General features: G+C 39.4%; 2 protein-coding genes across 6 annotated transcripts in view; one reads left to right on the forward strand and one right to left on the reverse strand.

Annotated features, from left to right (window-relative positions):
* The first annotated feature begins 954 nt into the window (after positions 1-954).
* SPX (spexin hormone) lies at positions 955-16,165 on the forward strand. 2 transcript variants are annotated; one of them, XM_061472164.1, is made up of 7 exons: positions 955-1,061; positions 7,924-8,136; positions 9,089-9,169; positions 9,302-9,359; positions 9,956-10,018; positions 10,626-10,712; positions 12,627-16,165. In XM_061472164.1, the coding sequence occupies exons 2-7, from the start codon at positions 8,131-8,133 to the stop codon at positions 12,683-12,685; spliced, it is 354 nt and encodes a 117-aa protein (XP_061328148.1). In that variant the 5' UTR covers positions 955-1,061; positions 7,924-8,130; the 3' UTR covers positions 12,686-16,165. The 2 variants fall into 2 exon arrangements, with proteins under 2 accessions (XP_061328148.1, XP_061328149.1); XM_061472165.1 differs by having other exon boundaries at positions 976-1,061; positions 7,931-8,136.
* Positions 16,166-16,297: 132 nt separating this feature from the next.
* Positions 16,298-23,716, reverse strand: part of GYS2 (glycogen synthase 2) — a 43,028-nt gene continuing 35,609 nt past the window's right edge. For all 4 annotated transcript variants that reach the window (XM_061472161.1, XM_061472158.1, XM_061472160.1 and 1 more), the window contains 5 exons: positions 23,028-23,154; positions 21,108-21,203; positions 19,492-19,655; positions 18,285-18,365; positions 16,298-17,219 (listed from right to left, as the gene is read on the reverse strand). In XM_061472161.1, coding sequence (XP_061328145.1) covers positions 16,998-17,219; positions 18,285-18,365; positions 19,492-19,655; positions 21,108-21,203; positions 23,028-23,154 — 690 coding nt within the window. In that variant the 3' untranslated portion in view covers positions 16,298-16,997. The remainder of the gene's footprint in view (positions 17,220-18,284; positions 18,366-19,491; positions 19,656-21,107; positions 21,204-23,027; positions 23,155-23,716) is intronic.

The raw sequence follows: 23,716 nt of genomic DNA on the forward strand, positions 1-23,716 counted from the left end.
AAGAGCTTCCATGTGACGCTGCCCCACTGCAGATTTCACTCTCAGTTTCTCACACCCGAAAAGGAGGGAAACAAGTAATATTATTGGAATTCAGCTATGACATCTACACCAGAGTAAGAGACATATTACTAAAATATTACTGTACCAGATAAAGCTAGCCAAAGCTGCTAAGAATCAGATCTTAAGCGATATCTTGCACCTAGTGTTGCAACTACATACATACCTTCCACCACTCTATCACTTTCAACTCCTCAGCTCTGAAAATACACTGTATTGCTTCTCTCCAGAAGATTATCTACAACATTAAAAAGCAAAATCCAAAGCACACACAAAACCCAATATGTGCTTTAAAGTAATAAACAGGGAAGCAGTGAAGATTCCAGCATATGTTAACTGTATAACCTACATGTCTGACAACCACCATCCTCAGATAAAACCTTAGTAAAACCATCCTCAGTAAAACCCTCTGGGACTGGGGTTTATACTCATAGCCATCCTATTAGGATAGCATTACCAGAGACCAGACTTCTGTTGGGGTGGAGAGGAAAATTAAACAGCACCTTTGCAAGTACAGCTCACAAGGTAACGTGTGCACTTGAGAGGGACTGACATGGCTGCTCACGGGGGCAGAACACCAGACTCCTTGACCCTGAGGGGATTTCCCCCTGTATAGTACAAATATCATCTTGTCCCCAGAAGGATACAGACTTCACTGAACTGTGCCTTTATGCTCAAACTCTGAGTCAAGAAACAAAAGGAAGCGACCTCCCACTCCCCAAGAAGTTTGCTCCCTGCTTTTAGGTAAAAAAACCCCATGCAATTCTTTTCCCAAAATCAGCATCATGCTTCACTAGCATTTAACACGAGAGCTGCCACTTGTATAACCTTGTGAGGCAAAGAAAAAAAAGCACATGTAAGTATTTGCTAATCTAGAGTGCAAGAAACTTGAACACTCACTGTTTTACTTCAAGTGTTTTATTACAAGCTTCCTGCATGCCACCAGCTTGCTTTCATATATGCTGACTCAAGATCTCCAAGTTTATTTTTCTAGCATTGTTTCTGTAAGTAGCAACGTTACCTTAATTCCTTAACTGGTTAAGTGTTTGTTAGCCACAGGGACACTTAAAAAAAAAGATAACACCAAGAATTTTAGAAGAACTTCTAAAAAGAGACTGGTTTTTATTATTATGGCCATTTTAAAAGATTTACTCCTTAAAAATAAGTTCTAGGAAGCTGAAGTAGTCTCCTATATTAGAGATACAAAGAAAAGCTTAAAAACATTGAGTAGGATTTTATTACATTCTGTAAGTACACAAGAGCTTTCAAGCAGATATAAGTAACACTCCATTAAAGAATACTAGTCTGATCATTTGCAATATGCTTTTAAATGTTGCTTATAATTCCCCATTTTAAAAAAAAGAAACAGTCCAACACCTCATACTTACTCTAGCATATGGTAAAAATACCTTCTTTTCCTCTCTGGTAGAGATAGCACAGGATAACTAAAGCTACTTTAGCTATCCCTCTGAGGAGGGCTACCTAAATGGCCTATGCTACTCAAATTAGCAGAGAACTCATTGGATGGGAAATCAGCTTTACAAGGTACACTTGTGGCTGCCATTCAGCTTTAGGTCTGGGAGGGGCAATGAGCTGCAAATCAAACATCCCTCTCCAGCTTTCTAGCTCTTCTTCCCCCAACCCCATCTCTCCTGCAGCTAAACGACCTGCCTGCAATTTCATATGCATCCTGAAGTCTCCCTGTTATCCTACCCTTATTTTTAAAATGGTGAAGAAAATAATGCTATAGCCTACTGATGCATTTCAACTCAGGTGCCTGGGATGTTTCTTACTTACTATTAGCAGTTCTGTCTTACTTTTCCCACCTACTGCAAAGTTTCAGGCAGGAGCAGATCTCTCATGGTTTTTCTTGCGACAGTTGGAGCAGAGTAGCAAGACACTACATAAATTTCATAGTTCTTACTACCTTTTAAAGGAAGTCAAACACGGAAGTCTCTTGGGCTGATGTATTAAAAGAGTCTCTGCGTCACTGTCTGCTCTGCGCTTGGTTCTGTGAGCCAAAAAAAGAGTTTTGAATTAGGACTGTTAACCAAGTCCTCTCTTTAGTATTAAATTCTCAAAAAAGATTTGCATTCTAAGAGCGTGGATCTTTGGGTATATGCTGTACAAATAACTGGAAATAGAAAAATGTTGTTGAAGGAATACTCTTGCCTGCTCAGTGCCTACTAACTGCACAGCCCATCAGACTTCTCCCAACACATGGAGAAATGACACATCCCAGCCTGCCACAGGCTAGGGGGGTGGTGGGGAAGGGTCCAGCAGCAGGAAATTCCTACCCTCCCAATTTGCCTGGTGTGTAATTCGAGCCAAGTGGCTCACAGTCCATCTTTGCTGTGCTGCACTGTGTTTTCCTTAGAGCTTCACTGTGGACTGATACAGATCAGTACTCACAGGCCTGGCTGAAGTGGTTTCCCACTCATTTTGGGAACATCTAAAATGCCTGTCAGTTCTGATGACCTGGTGCATCAAGTTATTTATTTTACCTTATATTGGACTTCTTCCTCTAGAGTCAAGCTTTGTTTCAAACGTTTGTTGTTACAACAGCGTAACATGAAAACCCCTCTTATTTTAGTAGCATTCCTGTTCTCTGCACGGTGGGATTGAAATACATGCTATTTAAGGGTAACGTGTACCTTATGTTCAGTATGCATGGGTGAATATTGAGGACAAATGTTTTCAATGTTTAACAAATGTTAATGCAGCAGAGCTCCTAACGTATTTGGTTTCTCTTGAAAATACTGCCCGGGGTTCCCTATTCAGCATTTAACAACATTTTCCTTTACATAATTTATGTATTTTACATATAGTTATATGTATTTCTCTATAAAGGTATCTATACCTCCCCATCCCTCACGTCATGTATGTGAAAAGAAAACCATTTTGACCAAGAAGCTGCACATTTTATGGACCATGCTCACAGAGGTTGGGCACTTTGTCTGTTAAGAACATGGAACAGGCTCTTTCAGTCTCTGACACCCGTCTGGTTATCATGCAGTCTCTCAGTGTAACTTGCCTTTTTTTGTCTCTCCCAATTTCATCCACTGTTTACAACAAAATGTCAGCATCCAGCTGCTCAGCAGCAGCCTACATTTCTTTCCCAGCTCCATGGGTGAGACTGTGACAAAAGTACTACTCAGTCAAGAGGAGATGACTGCATGCGTAATGCTCATCATCCTTCATAGCCCGCTAGGTAGCTGCTTGACAAAGACAATAATCCTCTTTGCCAAGTTCATGGCGGTGGAAGAAAAGGTCAGATGACTCCTTGGCCTTTGATGCTTCTGTCGTTAGAGAAACATAATATGTTCTGTGAGATACGTTCAGTAGTGTCTTCCTGTCTGAAGAGCTGGACAGCTTCTGCTAATGCACTTTGTAAATGGCTATACTCAGATGGTCAGGTTTCTTTTCCAACTTTCAAACTGGATAAAACTGTTCTTCAGCTGGACTTTTTTTCCCTGGCGTTTGGCCCAGACTTCTCCATTACTGAAAAAAAATGTTGTACCATAAGAACACATCTTATGGTGCACCAGACTTCAGAAGCAGTACCTCTTTCTGATGTGTACACCTTTCTAATACTTGTGAATTTCTACACTTTCCTGATAGTTTTAAACATTACTCACCCCACATAGCATATTCAACTTTATAAACATCCCTTGAAGTTCTTCTCTTTCATCAATATACTGCTGAAAAGTGTAGTGCCTGGACCTGAATAGCACTGATCAAACTGTAGTCCTGAACAAAGGCTCTGTTACTTTTATTGTACGAGGCATTTGCACTATCCCTAGCTGACTTTTCTACAGCTTGTTCTGTACCTCAAGCAGTTTTTGGTACAGTTCTTCTCAGACAGTCTAGAGAAAAGAAGAAAACCAATGCTAGCAGCTATGCAGTAGCACTGGAATCAGGCCTGCAGACATTATGGTGCTGAATGTGCGACAGATTAGTTAGTTAGATAAACTTTGAGCCAACAACTAGTGGCCTCTGTAATTGTGTATCTGGTTTATATCGGAGAGAATCTCTTTCCTTCAGAGCTGCACCATGAAAATACAACTTCCCAGAGAAGCTGAACCTGTTCCTGCTCATTGCAGGGGGGTTGGACTCAGACGACCTTTAAGGTGCCTTGCAGACCAAACTATTCTATGATTATGTAAGTTATTCTGAAAAATGATACTGATAAACATGTTTGTGTGACATAAAATTCTGACAAAATGTATTGGTGGATTGCAGATAAGGTTTACTTGGTCAACAGGTTTCACAAGGCGAATATGGAACTTGTATACGAATTTCACTCTAGCCTGGGCACTATGCATGGGATTGAAGTCTGGAATCAGCTTTGAAAGATCACAGAAATACAAAAAGCAGGCCCAAAAGAAGATGTTGAGGCTGTACAGTTCAGCATCAAGTTTCTGAGCAGGATCAGTTCACCAGTGAGTCCTAAGAAGGGGCTGAGTAATCTATTCTCTGAGTTACTCTGTGGTAATAGATTCACAGCCTTTCAAGGCAATCTATTTCTATGTGCTGTCTATTTCTATGTCCTATTTCTATTTCTCTTTGTTACTGTTAGAAAACTTGCCTTAAAATCTAGCTTAAATCTCTTCACTGCAAATTAAGCACAGAATTCTTTGTTTATTGCTACTTTGCAGACTCTGCCATGATAGTTCACAGCTTTCTGAGATGCTATGGTTAGCATGTCCAAGCCAGAAGTGGACTATGCTAGGTGCTGTTCAGATGCCAGATGAAGGAAATGAGAATATGCACAAGAGACAAAGGTCATACATCTCAGGAGCTGTATACCCTAACACTGTCAGAATGCCATACTACTGACATGCCTACTGACCACCTACACACAATAGCTACACCTTTTACTCAAGAACAAGCAATGCATTATTGGTGTCTTTACCAGCAATTTAAAAATAGAGAGGCACAATAACTTGCCTATATTTTTAGGGGAAGATTTTGGAAATCAGGTGTGATGCAATTCAGTGATGTATGTTTAACCCCACTAGTTAAAACCCTATCACATGAGAACTTTTTCACTCACCTCAGCATGGATCTTCAATCCCAGAAATTGGCTTTTTATCATGTACAGCCTCTGCCCTTTAGACATCTTTAAGAATAAGAATAGGTTGTGTTCTTTCTAATAAGGGGTCCTGCTGCTACAGCAAGCTTCACTACTTCCTTCACTTAGAGTATTGATTACATGCCAAAGCCACTTCCTCAATTATGTAAATCAGCTGAGAAATGGCAGCATTGACAATGAGTGTTTCATGTACAGCTCATCATCTTGAAGTGCTGTAGTTTCTTAGTGTGTTATGATCCATAACCTAATTATAGGCTACTTCATTTTTCAAGAGTACAAGCTTACATATGCCCATACACATCCACATGTTGGTTTTTTTTTTTGTGACTGCAAACATTCTTGGTATATGCATTTCCTTCCAAAAGTATTGCCTTCTGTTGCTGTTTGCAAATAAACCATGTCCCATATGCCATTCTACAAGTTGTTAGAATTCTGGGAAGAGTGAAATGACCACCTTCTCATAGGATCATTACAAGAAAAAGCTATGAAGAGAGAAGTCTTTTAAATTTTAGTCACTAAAGTAGAACTGACAAACCTGTAGTTTTTTTATTCTGCATGCAGACTTCTTGCAGCTTTGCAGACTTCTTACAGATTTCAGAAATATATATATTTTTTGAAACAGCAAAGCAACTTAGAATCACTGGTCATAATAAAAATAAATGAATTTAGGGCCCTAAGTCACAAAGGCACAGATAATTTAAGGGGAAAATAAGAACCTTTTGGGAAAAAAAATAAAAATACCCAAACCCTTAAAAAGCACTAAAACCATTTAATCTGAGAGAATGTTGTCAAGACCCTTCATTTGCTCTTGAGCTGATGGTCACCTGGCCCCAAATAAGTCAGTTCAGCTTCGATCCGTTCAGTTCAGTTCCCTGCTGCCCTACAGGCAGCCTCAGCCAACCCCCAGTCTCTACAAGGGGACAACTGGGACTCTAGCAATACGTCCAGGTTTAGAAGAGAGAGTGAGACTACAGCAACACCAACTCAGACCAGCTCAGGCTTTGCAAAGAAGTCAAAGGATAAGAACAGCTGAAGTTGTCTTTCTACAGTGTGGTAACAATATAAATCTTTCTCCATGTCTCTTATTCTCTTCTCCTTCTCCCTAGTTCCACAGGAAGGGACTTAGCTGGTTGTCTTCATGGTTTATTTTGTGTTATCTCGTTCCAGTGGCAGGAGAACCAGGGCTTATTTTCAGTGCCAAACAGATTCTGGTTTTTTTCTACCACAAGGAGAACCATTGTGAAGAGAATATACTTTACATTGACCAACACCAAATGTAGGGGGTTTATTTTCACAGACTCAGTTGTGTGTTTTGATTCTGGCCCTGTGACTCGTGCAGAAAGAGAAGCTCTGAGGTCACTCCAGGAGGGAATAAGTGAGTAGCTTATTTATCTTTTCCAAGTCTCTGCTTGTTAAATGTCTTCTGGATGCCATGCATAGTACCCTGCTAAGGCTAAGGGTTAAACATCATCCAGAAATGTCTTTGTTCTGAGCAGAGAAAATGTAACCTTCACATTGAAGTAGATGCAATTAGAATCCCTTCTGTTGGATAGGGTGCATCATCGCATGGCCTTTTTAAAAGGATAGAGAGATAGTGAGATAGCTCCCAGCCATGGCAAGAGCTGCATGAGGCTAAAACCTGAACTTCTCTCTCATTTCTTTTATCCATTCCAGAGTGAGCAGCAGCAAATGCCGGTTCTGTATATTTCACAAACAATTCTGTCTGGCACGAGCAGAGAACAGATCAGTATCCACACAAAAGCAGGAGAGTAATTGCACCTTCACAAACTGTGCATCAGAGCAATCTCCACAGACACATCAGGCAAAACCTCATGGCAAACCTTAGCAGTACTTATCTGCACACTCCTCAGGCAGACTCCACATACATGAGCATGTCTGTCACACGTAGGGACAGACCCGTGTTTTTGTTACACCACAGGGTGGTCCAGTTTGTGAGACTGCTGCAGGAAAGTGCCTACTGGCCAGTCTTCTAACCAGCAGATTTCTAGCTTCCTGTGTGCTTTGCTTCCCCTTCTGCTTCCCTCTCCCATTTTACAAAGGGAAAAATTGAAGGAGGAGAGATAAAAACCCTAGCTACACAAGCTTTGCCTCTCATCCATTATCCATGACTACAGTAAGTCCAACAATCACTTAGAAGTATCCTATGGAAATGGATTCTCTGATTCCCACTTCGAGACTTTTTTCTGTTTACTGCTCCCTTGCTTGACCTATTCGAGCCCGTTATCTGGGTTTTTACTCCAGCCAACCCATGAGACAGAAAAGTGTTTCTGACTGTTAGAGGTTGGAAGGGTTTCGGTGTTTTTTTATTGAGCTCTGTATTTTTGCTTGCATATAAGAAAACTAGACGCGAGAGATCATTAGAGAATCAAACAAGAGACTGCATCTTCTAAATGTATGCTAGGAATAACCTAGTACATTACTACTAGCTATACTTAGTAGGAATAAGCTAGTAACTCTGGAAAAGTCACCATTTCCTTGATGTTGGCATGTTATGCCTGGAAAGTAATTTACTAACTTTTCCAGCTTCCGCAATGGATAGCAATATGATATATGTTAGATTATCCGAGGTAAACACTCATCATGCATATTAATACCTGCTTCTGGCTGTCGTTATCGATCATCTAGCAAGAAGGTGACGTGTTGCAAATCCACAGGGCTGATGCTGATGTATTCAGAAGGTATTCACCTGGCTAATGGGGTGCATCTGCAAGTGTATCCGTCTTTCAATCATTTCTCTGACTTCCTGCAAGACTACAGGTTTCCCTCAGGAGTCATCAGACCTTCTACTTCTCCATCTAGAGGGCTGACAAGAGATCCCTTTACACTCCTCCGCCCTGCCACAGAAGGGGAGGGTACCTTCACTCTGAAGATTTAAAAGGGAACTCCCAAACCTGTAGGAGATCTTGTAGCACGTTATCCCAAGAAAAGAAGGCTGAAGATTTGCCACTGAACAAAGTATGAAGGTGAGTGAAACTCTTTTGATGCATGGGAAAGTTTAGTTTTCAGTGAATACTTTTTCATGTGGGTATAGTATTTAGCAGCAGCAGGGGGGGCTTACGAATTTTAACTTTGAAATAATTTATTTTTGACTTTAAAAATAAATAACGTAAGAAATACACACATAATTCTATTCAGTGTGCTTGAAATAAGTGCATTAAAAGAACATTAAGAGCAGAACATGCTCTCAAAGCCAGGGTGAAATAAACTACTGTGAATCATAATGTTAGGTGCTCTCTGTTGCACATCACTGTTATCAATACATAAATAACAACATGGTCTGTGTGAACAAGCAGAGATGCAACTTTTTTGCAGAGGATTCATGCTCAATGCTTCATTTGCATGTGCTGCATCAGCAAACAAGCTCCAAGAATCAAAAATCCTCTCTCGTGACATGTGTGTAATCATGGCTGAGGCAAATAGGATGCTAAGTTTAAAAACTTTCTTTTCCTGAGGTAGTAGCGATGTGCTCTCCTGGTTGATTGGCTTTTGTTTGAAATGGCAAGTCCCTGCATTTGCTTGTTGTCTAAACTCCATGATTCAAGGTTTGGTAAAATCAAGATATACTTTATATTGTCTTTCCCCCTTAGACTGTACATTTCTCTTTTTTTTCTGGAGGATCTAATATCTTTGTAAATAGGAGGACAAAAGGTGCTTGTGACGGTGGCATTTCTCACCGGTATGGTACCTTTGTAATGAATAGGAGTTAAGAGAATATAATATGTTTGATTTAACATCCATCCTCCCATGAGATCACTGTGTACAAATCAGTGAAATAGTCACTGAGCAAAAGGAGGTTTGGCAGCAAAACAGGGAAAGAGGAGAGACTGGACATACCCTCACATTTAGATTTGAAGTTGAGAGGATCTAAGGATCTGAAAGGTCTTCCTGTACCTTGCAGTTCTTTGTTGTGCACAGGGACTACGTAAACTGACAGCAATTGCAACGGCACTGTTCCTGGCAGCGTTCTTGGTATCTTTCTCCTGGAGTGCACCTCAGGTAAACTGCTCACTTACTTAGGCTGAACGCGCAGCATCCATGAGTCTCACGGGTTGGTGCCAGTTAAGTGTTTGTACTAGTTAGTAATGTCATGCAGTGCTGACACGGCTCTTCTCTTTTTTTGGCACAAAGGCTTATTTCCAAAGGAGAAACTGGACTCCTCAGGCTATGCTGTATTTGAAGGGTGCACGTAAGTCCCACTCTTTCCATTTTGAGGAAATAATTTTACCACTGGATAATTCCTAATCTGCTTTGCCCCATACAATCAGTAAATCCCTGAGGATGCTGTGGAGGCAGAAGTTCTGAGGCCTGCAGGGATATACTAATTACTTATTTCTTCTTGTCTCTGAAACAGTGGTATCACCAGTATTATTATTTTTTAAAGAAATCAAATGGAAGAAACAACAAGTGTTGGAAGAAGTGAAGCAAAACAAAGTACTGAAAAAGTTGATGGAAGCTTGATTGTAAAACCTGTCGGAAAAGAAGTTTCCTTATCTGAAATAAACTTAAAGGGGGTTTAAGACAGGCTGGATATAGTTATCATACCTTATTTTCACTCAGGCTTTATTAAAACATCTTCTAAAGTAACAGGGGGTTCTTGCCTTGGAGTGTTATGGTTCAAGATGGGTTCCTGCTGATATGGAAAGACCCTCATGCCTCCCATTTTATGTTTGTAGAAGTAATGATGTAATTTTGTATTTTGAAAATACTACTTTAGGAATTGTAGTGTAGGAATACCAATAGACCTGGGAGGTTGTTTTCACCCTTTTCCCACTGCTTTTATAGAGGGACGTCGATTCATCTCAGATGAGAGCCAGCAAAACGATCTGTATGAGAGAATGAAGCTTGGTAAGTACATGCGGACAAGTATATGTAACACATTGATCTCTCCTCAGATTATGGGAGAAATCTGTGGAAACTGGAGGGGATATAGTCAAGGAAACAAACTTATTTCTGCTAGTTTCTTCATTCAAAAAGGTACACGATAAAGACTGACCTTCCTCCCTTGTGCACCTGTATGATTTCATTTATGGAAGTTCCAGGTGAACCTGGCTGTTAAGTGGCATTATCATCAGTACTTCTGATTTTTGTTTTCCACTGGAAAAAATCAAGTTATTAATTGTGCTGAACTGATAGATGACAAAAGTAGACAGAGAATGTTTCTGGAGGAAACAGAATGTTATAGCAAAGTAAGGAACATATGAAAAAAACTAAATATTCTTTTTACCTTTTAAGGGACTTTGAAATATCCTGCTTTTTATAAAGATCGCTTGTGTCTTCTGTGTTAAATATTCATCTGGGTGATTGTGAGTAGAGAATGTTACAGTGTGAGGGAGACAACAGCACTATTTTTCTCTTTGGGTTTTTCATTGTAGAGATAAAAAAGCAAAAAAACAAACCAAAGAAATACCATCAAACACTAACCAACCATGCATCTCTCTTCTTATAATTCTAGAAACACGCAGCCAAAACACAAATCCTTTATCTCTTTCTGAAGCTGCTGCACTGTTCCTTAGTTCCTTACAGAAAGCGCAAGAAAAAGGTAAATGTGTGTTTTGTCTTACCCTGACTTTTTAAAACAAGGTTTGTCACTATTTCATTTATTAACAATTTAGTAAATTAATCTAAAAGGTCTAGTTTTGTTGTGGTCTAAGCCCATCTGGCAAGTACCATGCAGCTGCTTGCTCAGGTTTGAAATGAGACCTTCCAAGGAATGTATTGTGTTAGAGTGTACATTTACACAGATTACTACATGAATCAGGTAAATGACAGTAGGTAAAATTTTGTATATTCTGCTTTGAATTTGCTTTTCAGAATTTCATTGGTTTAGATTCAAAGGAATGGCTATTTTGAATTGATTTTTCCAGAACAGAACTCTACTGGGACTCCTTTTTCTGCAGAATATTGTTCTCTTGTGAAATTTTCATTCCTCCATTGGGTCTTATATGCTGGTATAAAGACTTAAAAGAATCCTTAAAAGCCCCAGCAGAGGAGCTGTGGGATTCACATCTGGCCTCTGCAAGCTCTGTTGCTGGCACAGTTGACAAGGGTCCCAGGGACGTTTTGAAATAGAGCTCTGAAATATCCTGAAAATCCTGTAATTTATTCATGTGTTCCCAGCTTCCCATCTGTATGTCCTCATCACATGCTTCCTCCCCATGTGCTTCTGCTTCTCCAGAACCTCAGAACCCATGTTTCCCTTCCGCAACACCCCCTAGCAAAACCCAGGTACTGAGTCGGGCTAAAGCAACTTGTGTTCTCCTTCATGCACATTGCACTCCCTTATCCTATGTTCCCCTGCTCCCTTGCCCTGCTTTAGTTCACCTTTCCACCCTAGCCAGCTTTCCTGAACTGCTCATTGTCTGAGGCATAGGTAGAGCTCACAAGGCTGAAACCCTAAATCTATGCTACCCTTGTCCTCTGTCTTTCTACATTTCACCTCTACATAGTCTATTTTTGGGAAATGGAGCTGGGGACGGGGAGTTTGTAAAAGGAGGATGCACCCTACAGCCTGTCGAGAGACTATGCTGTGCTCTGGCTCCTGGGTGCTGCGGAGGCTGTTGTAACATATACAAGCCCAGGAGTTTGTTTAAGTTTAGCTCTTCCCCTCTTTGGTTCAAGACAGCGAGGAACAGAAGGTGGCTAAAAGCTACCTTTGTTTCTCATCCTTTATTTCTTGTTCCTTATTCAGATTGTTATCAACATATAGTGCTGGGGCTCTGTGTTCGGCTCTCTCTTCCCTGCCCTGGCAGAACTCTGCTATTTAAAGAATTCAGTGGCATTTAAGTGACAGAGAAAAGGCAGAATTAACAATGAGCATAATGCTTTGGGCAAAATATCTGAGCAGTTCTAAAGATAAATCACAGAAAGTTTTATTTCTGCACTAACAGAAAGGGAAAATCCTCTGAAGCTCACAATTCATAAATTTTAGTGGTATTTTCCTGCCTGTTGCTACTGTTCCAGAAGAGATGGTGAACAGCAACAGCCCTTGAGGAAAAAATGTGACATATATCAGAGAGCTAAGCAGAGCTGGCAACTTGTTTGAAAAATACTGTGACATTGCCACCATTGTAGTAGGGAATAACAAAACAGCCAAACCTGGGTAAGTTATGCACTTTCAGAAGATCACTTTCCAGTGATTTTAGAATCCTCCTGAGTGAGAGAAGTGTGCAAATAGAAACTAAATATGTTATTTTCTTCTGCATGAAAAAATTCTGCCTTGTACTAAGATACCTTTCTGGACGTGGTTTGTATCTTTGCACTTCAGAAAACAGAAAAATTCCTACATTTAAAATGAGAGAAGGCATGATTCTTTCTACAGATGCCTACATCTCTTAGCATAGCAGTCGCTTTTCACTTGGCTTGTGCTTGAGGCACATCTGTCTCCTGAAAGCTTTACTGAATGAACTTTCCCTTATCTACAGCTTAATTTTCCCCACTGTGTCTTGTCTTACAGTTGAAGAAGAAAACAGTGATCACCCTGCCTACTTGACAGACAAGCTATCAAATTGGTGAAATATTTCAAATTTGACATTTGGATTGCACAGACCCTGAAATCATGTCTTGTGCAAACAGAGTGTTTCATCCATCCTCACTTCAGTTCCCAAAGAGTGACGTATATATGTATTGCAAAATTTTGAATGCAAACAGGTTACACGTTACTGATAAAGATCAGATAAAGGAGGTATTTGTTAGGTTCTGCTTTGTTTAGACCATTTTGTATGTCCCACCTAGAATTTAAAATACATTGTACCGTCTTACCTGAAAAGATGATTAAAACTGTCTTTTTGGACAACGACTTCATTTTCTTTCAATAGTCATTGAATAGCCATCTTTTACCACTTTTCATCCAGCTGTGCATTGAAGCCCTTTTAAAGGTAATTACTTCACCACTTTGCTGCCAGCCCTGTAAACTGCTGATCGTTAATAAAGTCAGTGAGATATTAAAACAATCCAGCTATCTTTGACTGTGAAGACAGTGGTTTTTGGTTTTTTATTTGCAGATGTCTGTCGCCACAGAGAATAGGCAACAGCACTTCCTTAGCCCTCAGCGCTGTCCCAGTTACATGCATGCAGAAATGTATAGTCTGAACAATCCTACTGAGCAAGTCCCACCGCGTAAAGATAGCGTGGGGATAGGTCTTACAGGATCTGGGCCTCATTAATGCCTGTGGCATACAGTCACAGCTGTTTTTCAGGATCTGCAGTACTGCTGGAGCTGGTGGTGGTGTACCAGGGACAAACCTAGTGTCACACATGACAGCAGGCACACAGAATATTAATTGCATGGTTACTGTGCTTTTTGTTGGCCTGCTTTTTGAGTTGTGAAACTGGAGCATAAATTGGTTTATTATCATTCCATGCTGATAAAGACATATTTAACATCATTTGTGTAGTTTTGTGGTCTAACTGGAAAGCCCTCTGCAGTTCTCATGTAATTAAAAAACAGCCACACGATTCTTGTGTCCAAGCAGCTGTGTTGTTTTTTTTTAACCTTCAAGTAATACTCTTCATCTTTCAATGCTACTTCCCTCTGATCTTTCTCATGACACTACTAATTAACTGTTAACACACACTAATCACAATGTGGCTTCTCCTCAAACGAAACGCAGCTGAAGGAACGGAGGAATTAATTTCCATCATGGGGCTGTTGGCATTTTCAGTAACTGTTTACAATCTATATTATTTCATGGAGGAACATAACTGGAGAAATAAAAATGTCCCTGTATGTTAATTTTTAAGCACCAATGTATCTTTGAATAGCAGTATATGTTATATGGCAGAATGCATTCATGATGAGCTTCATCTAAACACCAATGATATCCATCAGAATATTTTCATTCATTTAATTGCTCTTTGTTTCTATCATACTCTGAATATCTAAGTTACTTTTCAGCATATTTTACTGTATGATCAGTCAATGATCAGACAAAAGTGGAAGGCTTATATTATAGATCCTTTGGTTTATTACTATAATGAAATTCATATGCCTCTAAATGAAATGATAGAAAAACTGTACTAATCATATTTCCAGCTTTTTGTATGCAGTCCTGATGTAAGCTCACTAGCTTAAACAATTCATTACAAATACCATGGAACAGAATAAACATTCTGCCATGCTGGTGAGTGGTTTGTGAAACCCTAGCATTTTCAATCTGGCAGATAATCACTTATGTAAGAGACAGCTGCTACCAAGCTTGTCAGATATCAGTAACTATTAGAAATGTGCAGCATTTAAGTTAGGCAATCTGTCTGAACAAAAAGCCATTCCCTATAAAACTGCAAATCCAAAAGGCAGAAATGCTTTGCTGTAGTTAAATTGTCGTGCTACTGATGGCTAGTCTTAGCGTTCAAGAGAGTACTAAAATAAGCCTAGAGGCATGAGGCAGAGGTCACTTTGGCCACTCAAGGACCATTTCTGAGAAGAATGGGCATTATCTTCACATCAGTCACATCTCAGAAGTTGTGCACTTTCTGTCACCAGGCAGGTGCTCAAAGCATATGAGCGTGCTGAATCAAACACAGCTGGATTTGTGTGAGATGTCATTACAGTTCTCTGCTCTTCCCAGAGAACTCAGACACCATAAGCACATTTAAGAGAACGCGTAACCCAGACCATGCATCTTGCTTATTTTTCTCCTCTGGGACTTGTTCAGAAAGAACGAGCGTAGCTGTCTTAACACAACCCTAGCAAAACCTTTCCACTTTCCATACTGCCTGTGCTGTGGCTCCATCATTTAAAAATATTTACAACACGTATGTAGTGATCACATCTTTCAGCACCAAAATGAAGCTGATGGTAAACAGATGTTCATGAGCTTGTGGCAACTGAAACATTTTTAGGCAACTGAGGAAGTGCTGGATCACTCTCAGATGATGCTAATGCAGTTTTGGTGGCAGGGAACTTGGGATGAAGTGCTCTTCTTCCATACAACAGTGCATTGAAATACAAGCAATAATTATAGATTTCTTGATTTTTTTTTTTTTTTTTTTAAGAGAACATTAACTTTCAGTCTATATAACTTTTAAATGTTCTTTTGTTGAAACTCTCTGCCAGTCTTTGGTTCTGTGAGCTAACTCTGATTAAAGCACTTTGGGGAAGAATATACATTTCTGAATTCGCAAAGTGCAGTCGTTCTCCAAGTAGTAAACTGTATGAAGAAAAATGTTTGTAGCATCTTTACTTTCACCACTTTCATACAAAAAATAACTACTCATTGCCTTAATTACTTTTAACATGGTTAAAAAATAGTGACTCCTTTTAAATCCAGTTATGTTTTTGCCATAAAAGCCTGAACCTGTCTTCTGAGAATAGGCATTCATTCACCTATCCAAATCAGCTTAAGAATGAAAGTCCAATTTTAAAACTGATTTTAGGTGGCCAAAAATAGAAATAGGCACCTAATCACTTTTATTCTATATGTTCTACAGTAAGACCGATGTCATCAAATGTTAAGCATTTGAAAGGTATGTGTCTAATCAAAGAGGACATCTAGGCTCCCTCTTGGGATTTGCAGTGAAGGCAAATACCTCCAAAATTTACATCATCCTACCTGCTGAAGAACAGGCTGAATCAATTCCTGCAAATGTCTTTTCTTGAACAGCATGAGAAATTTTTGATGCGCAAACTTCCAAAACAAAAGACAAATCTCCTTCCTAACATCTTAAAGTCAAGATCTACTTCTGAAGAGCATGTTCAGGCACTCTCTGCATCTCTCAGAATTAAAATACTTTTGAAAGCTTTCTGAAGATAATGTCTAGTTCTTGTTGTGGGTTTCAATTATTCCCCAAGTACTTAGAAGTTTCGGGTGCTTTTCGATACTATGTCTGTGGAGCAAATGTGTTCTTGGAATTGTTTTAGCATTGTTTGTTACAATCACATCTTTCCTCAAAGAAGTGAAATAGACCATGGATTAATTGGGCAATTGGAAGAATTAGAGTTACTCATCTTTAAATGCTGTCACACTGCTCTATGGCATGTAGGTTTGTCTGCAGGGAAAGGCCTAACATAAGGAAATTTTGTCATTGTCTTTAGCCAAGTCACATTAGCTTCCTCCCAAGCTAGTTTATTAATAACCTTAGAACCTAAGACAAGATGAAAGCAACAAAAAAGACATACAAGAGGAATCAGAAAATAAATGGTCTGCTGTTTATTGTGGGTCTAAGTGACTTCAGAAAGATAACTCCATTTGTCTCTAAAATTCAAATGCCCACTGCATTAGACTTTATTTTGTTCCACAGGAAGTATGTTTTACCACTGGATCAAGACACTTCTGTGTACTGTAAAAAACCATGTTTTAAGTGATGTAAGCTTACAATAAACAGCATAAGTAAAAAGGAACACCATTTTCTTTCCCACATATCTTTTTTAACCCTGCCAAGGTTTCCTCAGTGCAACACTTTTTTCTCTAAATTTTTGAGCTCTGGCTTAAAGTTCATATTATTTTAGGAAGGGACAGGGGAAACATAAATGAGCAGAAATTAATTTGGGACACCCATAATGGAGCTATCAGCATAGACTATAATTAATACAGATGATTATGTAGACAAAGTTATGATCCGCAGTTTGTATAAGCTCCTGAGGGGACTGTCTCATTCTCTAGGTTTATTAAGCTTGAGAAATCTCTTCTATCTCAAAGGGGCACAGAAGGATTGTCATTTAAAATACTTTTAAGGTGAAATAATATTAGGATTTACAACAGTGTAGCTCAAATAACATTTAAGATTCCCCTAATTATATCATACTGTCCCTAACAGAAAGCTTAGGAACCTACAGGAAGAACTGTTGAATGGATGAAGAGACCTTGCCAGGGTGAGAGCAACAAATTCAGTTCCTGTATTCTCCGTGCTGCTTCTTTTTCCCTTGTGGCAATGCTCCGAGGGTAAAGGGAGACTTGATGTTTTGCCTATCCCTTTCAGCCTCCTCATCCTCATCATATCTTTCATCCTCATCTTCATCTTCACCTTCGCTATGGTGAGGGCTGGAATGCTGAGAGGCAGAAGGTGACGGTGGCACTGATGAAGGCCTAGGATACCTGAAACCTTCCGTCTGGCAGAGAGAGAAGCATGTTGTATGTATTATCACAGTGTTCCTCAATTAGTTGTATACAGCAGTTTAAGAATATTAGCACTTCAAAGGAAACCAATGGTGGGATGTAAGTTAGACCTGCTCTGCCTTCTAAAATTAAACTCCCTTGACCCTACATCCCCTCAGTCCTTCTCTGCTTGTATGGCAATGATCTTTAGCCTGTGGCATAAATAACATGCTGCCCTTCTAGCACTCCTTTTTGCAAAATATGACTACCTTGACTGATCCTAAAAATTGTCAATGCAGGATGAAATCCTTTGATACCCCATAGTCAGAATATGCTTATCGAAATTCAGAATTCCATCAAGTTTTAAAACTGTTTTCTAGTTATAATGCCAATATCTGCAAAACCAGAGACAAGAAAGGGTTGGTTTGAGCTTCCTTTGTCCTTCTTGTTTAAAAACAAATGTGTTGCTCTCCAGAGGCGCTGGGGATTTGGTGTCAGATAATATTGTTCTTATATTAGATCTGAGCAGCCTCCCTTCTCACTTCAGTGATCATATGCACTATGCAAGAACACCTTTAAACTGACCCCTTGCAGTTCCAACCATAGCTTCCTCCTCACAGACCATGCTTAGATGCTTTCTTTACCTCACTTTTCCTAGAGCATCCTTTCCCAGCTCCTCTTCTGCTTGGTTTGTGCAGAACATCTCCATGACATTTATCAGAAGCAAAATTAGAAGCTGCCACTCTTTAATAAAAATTTCAAAGGCCAGTTCCTCAGCTGGTCTAAAGTGGCATAGTGCCAACCAGGTCACTCTAAATGACCCAAAAAACTGTCCCTGTGTTGCATCTGGTATTCCTAGTATTTGCATCTGATGCCATTACAACTGACTAGAGGCTGGGACTATAACTTGTTGAGCTTTTAACTATTAATTCCTACTTCCCTTCAGTTAAAACAAACCTTGCTAACTCTCTTCTCCCTTTCTGTCACAAACACACACGTACACACACACTGTCACACTCCTCTCTCTTTGTAAGAATAGCTAAAATGCAGATGAACTCATCTCTAAAAGCAGGCTTTACCTTTGGTGGAGCACATGGTTCCATCTCAAATTTATCTGGAAATGTTCTGCTGAGGGCCAAGTGTCTGGCATGCATGTAATACTGCAATATGAAAGAGAAGCCTTTACAAGTCAAGGAAGTCTTGGGTAGATTTAAACAGGTAAAATAGGAACTTAAAATGAGTATCTTCTAAAAGATAATGACGAACAAAGGCCATACTTGTTTTCAGCTAAGCAGAATCCAACTGATATCACTGCTAGTAATAAGCACTTGCTATGAAGTAGTGAAACATTCACATTAGATTCACACTGAAGTAGAGTCTGGAACAGAAGCTGAATAAGGTTTCTGTAAGACCAATGCATTAAGATAGAAACCAGCATTCATCTCAGACAGTGTAGTTCTTACTGATTGACAGGTATTCTTTATCTCTCAGGATAGAACTGGCTCTTTTTTAACCAGGAAAATTTGTATCTTTAAGTGTGCACATGTACATATACACAACCTTTGGACTCATCCTTGCATAGGAAGCATGCATAACAGTTACAGAGGGTAATATTTATGAAGCCTTGTACTTAAGAATTTGGCAAAAATATTTATGTATCCACTATATTCACAAGTACGTGTCACATGCATGATAAAAATAGCTTGTTATATCAGGGTCTTATGCTGTGTTGAGAATCATATAAACAGAAAGGTTCTCACACAGACAGAGCAGGACAAGGTCCAAAATAGTTAAAAACTGATGCATGTGCATCTGCTTCTTTGCTCCTGTGGATTTCTATGTCAAATCAAACCCATTGTTTTGCCTTCAAGGCACAGAGGTCATTTAGGAGTGTTGAGGAGCTCAAGGCCCAGCAGCAAGAACAGGTAGGATGTTTGGAAGAATACAGATGACTTTGGAGCACAAACCCTTCTTAATGTAGGGTTGCCAGTGACACAAGTAGGGTTGCTAGACACAAGCTTTTTACATGGCCTTTAGGACCAAGAGTAAAATGACCTCAGCCAGCATGACTGGCTTCTGCTCTAAATTACTCAGTTAAGTCATATCTCTCCTTACCACTGGAGAATGAAAACATTACACTGTAAAGGCAGGCTTTGCCTTTAGCACTTTTGAGAGATGCTTTTCAGAGCAGGGATGTCTCCTTGCATTGTAGCATAATGCTAAAGACTGCTAGTTAGACCTATGTGCCTGGAATGTGTAGTATTTCTATTACACAGTTTCACACACCCTGCCTAGGTATCTCCAGTCCAGCAGATCTGAGAGCCTCTCGGTTCGGTTTCTTTGGATGATTCTCTGGCGACGGGACTGCTGACAAAACCCATACAGGAACTGAGTCAACTGGTTGCATGATTCATCAGGTGAGCGGAACCTCCTGTCAACTATGTAGATGCCTGAAGGACACAAAAAAGGTGAAGTCAAGTGGAACTGAAAATGGGATATGACCTCTTACATTTCCGTTCTACCTTCCGTCACATAGTCTTACAAACATTACATGTATTATATGTTCTTTTTAATGTTAGAAGGCAGCTATGACTAGAATATTTGTTGCTATTCTAATGGAATGGAAAGCTGCAGAGAAATATGCATTTTTTATTTTAACTTTCTTTACCTTTCAGGCTGAAATTCAGCAAATTATTCAAAACTCAGAGGCTCTATTGTTGTTGTGTAAGTATGTCCAAAAGGATTCAAGAGTTTCTAGATAAAATACTGACTGCTTAAAAAAATAATCTAGTGCTTTCCTAGTTTGCAGTAAAATTTATGAGTGAGGATGATCAGAATCATCCTGTAGTGGAGAGGCTGTGTTTCCGGTAGAAATACCAGTGTTTCCACAGAGATTGCTAACTTGCATATATTAGTCAATGTACAATTCTGGCAGAGATGCCAAGGTAAACTTCGCCTCTATAGTTTGTTGAGATCAATATCTTATTCTTGCCACCTTCCTTACACCAGGGTGTTGGGAAGAAGAAGGTAGCATACCTCAGCTATCTTCATGGGTGAGACAGAAACACAACTACCTTAACTGAAGTGCTCAGTGACCCCAAGTAATTTGTGTCAACACTCACATCTGTGTTTTGGCAGAGAAGAGCAAGTCTGAAGGCTCTTAAAGATATGCCTCAGGTAACTCAGGCATAGCTGTATTTGCAACAGGTTCTACCTCTTCCCCTAAGGCCAGGGCATAATTGGAACTAGTGTGGAGCTGTCACTGCCTAATTGTGCGCAGAAGACACAGAAGGCCCTAGTTTTGACGCATTTTGTGTCCTGACATATTGTCCTGACACAACAGGAGTTGGCTACCCTCCTCCTCACCACACTCCAATCACAAACCATTCCTCAACTTTCATGAACAGATTCTTATTTGTAAGTAAGTGGGTTCCTTTTATTTTCACAGGTTTACGTTTTAGTGTAAAGGATAATTTATTCTTTGTTTGGTGGGGTGAGTTTCACTGGCCTTAAAGTCCCAGCACATCCCTCTTGGACTGTTCAAACAGAAGCAGATTTTCACTGCTTCTGTTGAAGGGCTGATAGCGTTACAGTGTAACCTGAGTCATTAAAGGGAAGTGCTGGGAAACTAGTGGGAGGAGGAGGAATACTGAGTTTGGAAGGATAAAGCAGACAAAAGGTTAAAGGGATAAAAAAAAGACAGAACCAGAAAGGGTTTGGATAAGTATGAAAGCTCGAATGGCATGTTCAACATAATGAGATATTCAGAGCTCTGAATATATTACCCAATGAACTCCATTGCACCAGTGAAAGCACGAAATTGAGGAGTAACAGCATCACTGCTGTGCTTTTTACGTTCCCAACTCAGTGTCAGTACTTTGATGTAGTGTTAAAAATTTTACCATAAGCCGCTGGATCAGCAACATGTTCCTGCATGAAACAGCCGAACCCAGAGAGGTTTGTGGTTACGCTGGGAATGCCCATCACAGTACATTCAGCTGCCGAAAGAAACAGACAGGAAACATTTCAGGACAATATGCTTTGAATGGCTTCACCTTGAGAGAAAAAAGAAAAACAGGCAGACAGAAGGTCCCATAACACTAGAGCTGCCCTGAAAATTTCAAGTGAACACTATTATGCTTTGTTGTGGGTTTGGAGAGAAAGAAAGAAGAAAGAAAAAGTAATTATAAAAAGAAAATTTCACACTGTTTTTGTGAACATATTTTTGTGTTTCCCAGAAGCCAAACTGAAAGTTTTCTGGGAGTCCAGTGTTGAAACTGAGAACCCCAATATATGCTCTGGACTGTTAGCTTGGATTTTAAATTGAAGCCTGATCTACAATTATGATCATCACATGTTTGCAACTACATAAAAACGTGAATCTCTTAAGTGCAGGAGCATGTTAAACTTTGTATTTTGATATTTGTTTTTGTGAACAGGTCCCTATAGCAAGAAAAAAAAACCAACAAACACTACCATTAACTCAGGACCACATTCAAAGTATTTGTGGATCTAGTTTTATAAAATTAGAAAATGTATACATCTATTACAGTTATTTCTATCATCACTGTCTGTAAGTATAACTGTTTACTCAGGCTGAAAGAGTTTTTGCTGGTGAACTTAAACTGAACCTAAGACAGCAGATCAATACCCTAGTCATTGAAATGCTAAAAGCCATCTACATGACCTTCATTCATAGGATAAGTAAACTGATGCCTATAAAAGAGAGCTAGAAATCTACCTTTAAAATGTCACTTTTTGTTTCTGGAGGACTTAAATGGGTATCAACTAAGAGAATTGTTTTTGCATTAGTAAAGGAATGAGAAAATACACTTTTAATTAGTGTAAACCACAGCTTTCCTGAAAACCGCCAAGTACAAGTCTAACTTTTCTGTCCAGTTTTATTTTAACGTTCTCTTCAAAATCATCTCTGGCTGTCACACTTTCTTTATACCTCAGCTGAGATTAGAACAGGAAGAGAAATTACCAGAATGCAAGACAGTTATCTTACTTGGGAACTGAATAGCTCACTTATTTGGAGGGAAATAGCTGTGGAGAATGACTAAATTTGCAATATTTCTATTCTGAGTCACTGGCTTACAGAAAATGCTCTTCAGAGGGACATCCCAATTTTCAGATGTGTATCAAGACTGTAGAATGCATATTGGAGGACATAAAAACCCCACGCAGCTATGCTTTGATCTTCATAGGTATTCAAGTTCATAGTTTTGCACTGATTTCATCAAGTGGTAAATGCCTTTTGTAAATCTGAGCCCAATTATTTAAGTCAGAAACTATATTTTCTCTGTATCCTTAAGAATTTCCATTTAATTCTGTGATTTTTTTTTTACCACTGCTTGTATTTGTGGTGAATATCTTTGATAAGGCATTACATAATTCTATCAAACTTAATTGTTATCTTGAATTAAATCCACTGAACTACGTCAACTAGTAGCACCAGATTTCTTGTCTTACTTTTTTCAATATGTATACTGCTTTAATCTTCTAAAATTCTTGAATCAAGATAAGGATTAAGTTTTAAAATGATTTTTTAGTTCTAAAGCCACATAAAATCAAGAGATTACATGTGAGTATGGGAAAGGGTCCAACGCAGGGACAAATGTGAGTAGCTGTCAGTCAGTAGATGCCATTTTATACCACCTGGCCCCCAAATTTTGCCAGAAGTAAGACCTTTGCACTGTAGAGGAAACAGAGCCAAAAGAGTTTTTCAGGATTCCAGAAGAAACTGGCTTGCAAGCTATTCTGCATCAACAGAATGAGTATTTATCTTCCAGTACTAGTTAAGGGTACAGATTGCCTACCTGGAGTATAACCCCAGGGTTCATAGTATGATGGAAATACACCAAGGTGGCAGCCTCTAACAAATTCCTCATAGTCCAAGGGCAGCAATGGGCTTGTCGAAGAAAGAAACTCTGGATGTACGATCACCTGCATATTCAAAACTTACATTAGAGTTGAAAGAAAACTGTCATCAGTGCATTTTAACTATTGATAAGCTTAAGCAATTTCTTCTGGTCTTTTCCTAAGTGTCTGGACAATACCTCCTTTTCTCATCTTCCCATACTAAAATGTATCCTGCCTGCATGCAGTCTTGTCCTAGAAATGGTATTGATAATGAACCCTTTTTCTGGAGAGGTATTCAGCTTTATGCTTGTTGACCAAGGAAGACCATGTGCATTGAGGGTTATACCTAAGGCTGTGGAATTTAGCAATACTAAATTGGTTCTCTTGGCCTGTTGTACCAAGGTACAAAGTAATGGCAGGTCTTGTTCCAGAGGAGGCCTCAGGAGGATACAGTACTTCTGAGCTTCACAGCATCCAACTCAAATACAGGAATCTTTACAGTACGCAATGAATCCCTTAAAATTTGGGACAACAACAACAACAACAAAAAATCCCAATGTTGGCAGACTTGTGAAAGTAGGTGTTGATTATTTCTCTGGTCTGGCATAGCAGACGTGGAAGTGAGGAAAGGATTTATTTACACACG

Source organism: Pezoporus flaviventris, unplaced genomic scaffold (genome assembly GCF_033815535.1).
Source record: "Pezoporus flaviventris isolate CSIRO_AGI_PZ_B2104156 unplaced genomic scaffold, CSIRO_AGI_Pfla_v1 ptg000070l, whole genome shotgun sequence".
NCBI lineage: Eukaryota > Metazoa > Chordata > Aves > Psittaciformes > Psittacidae > Pezoporus > Pezoporus flaviventris.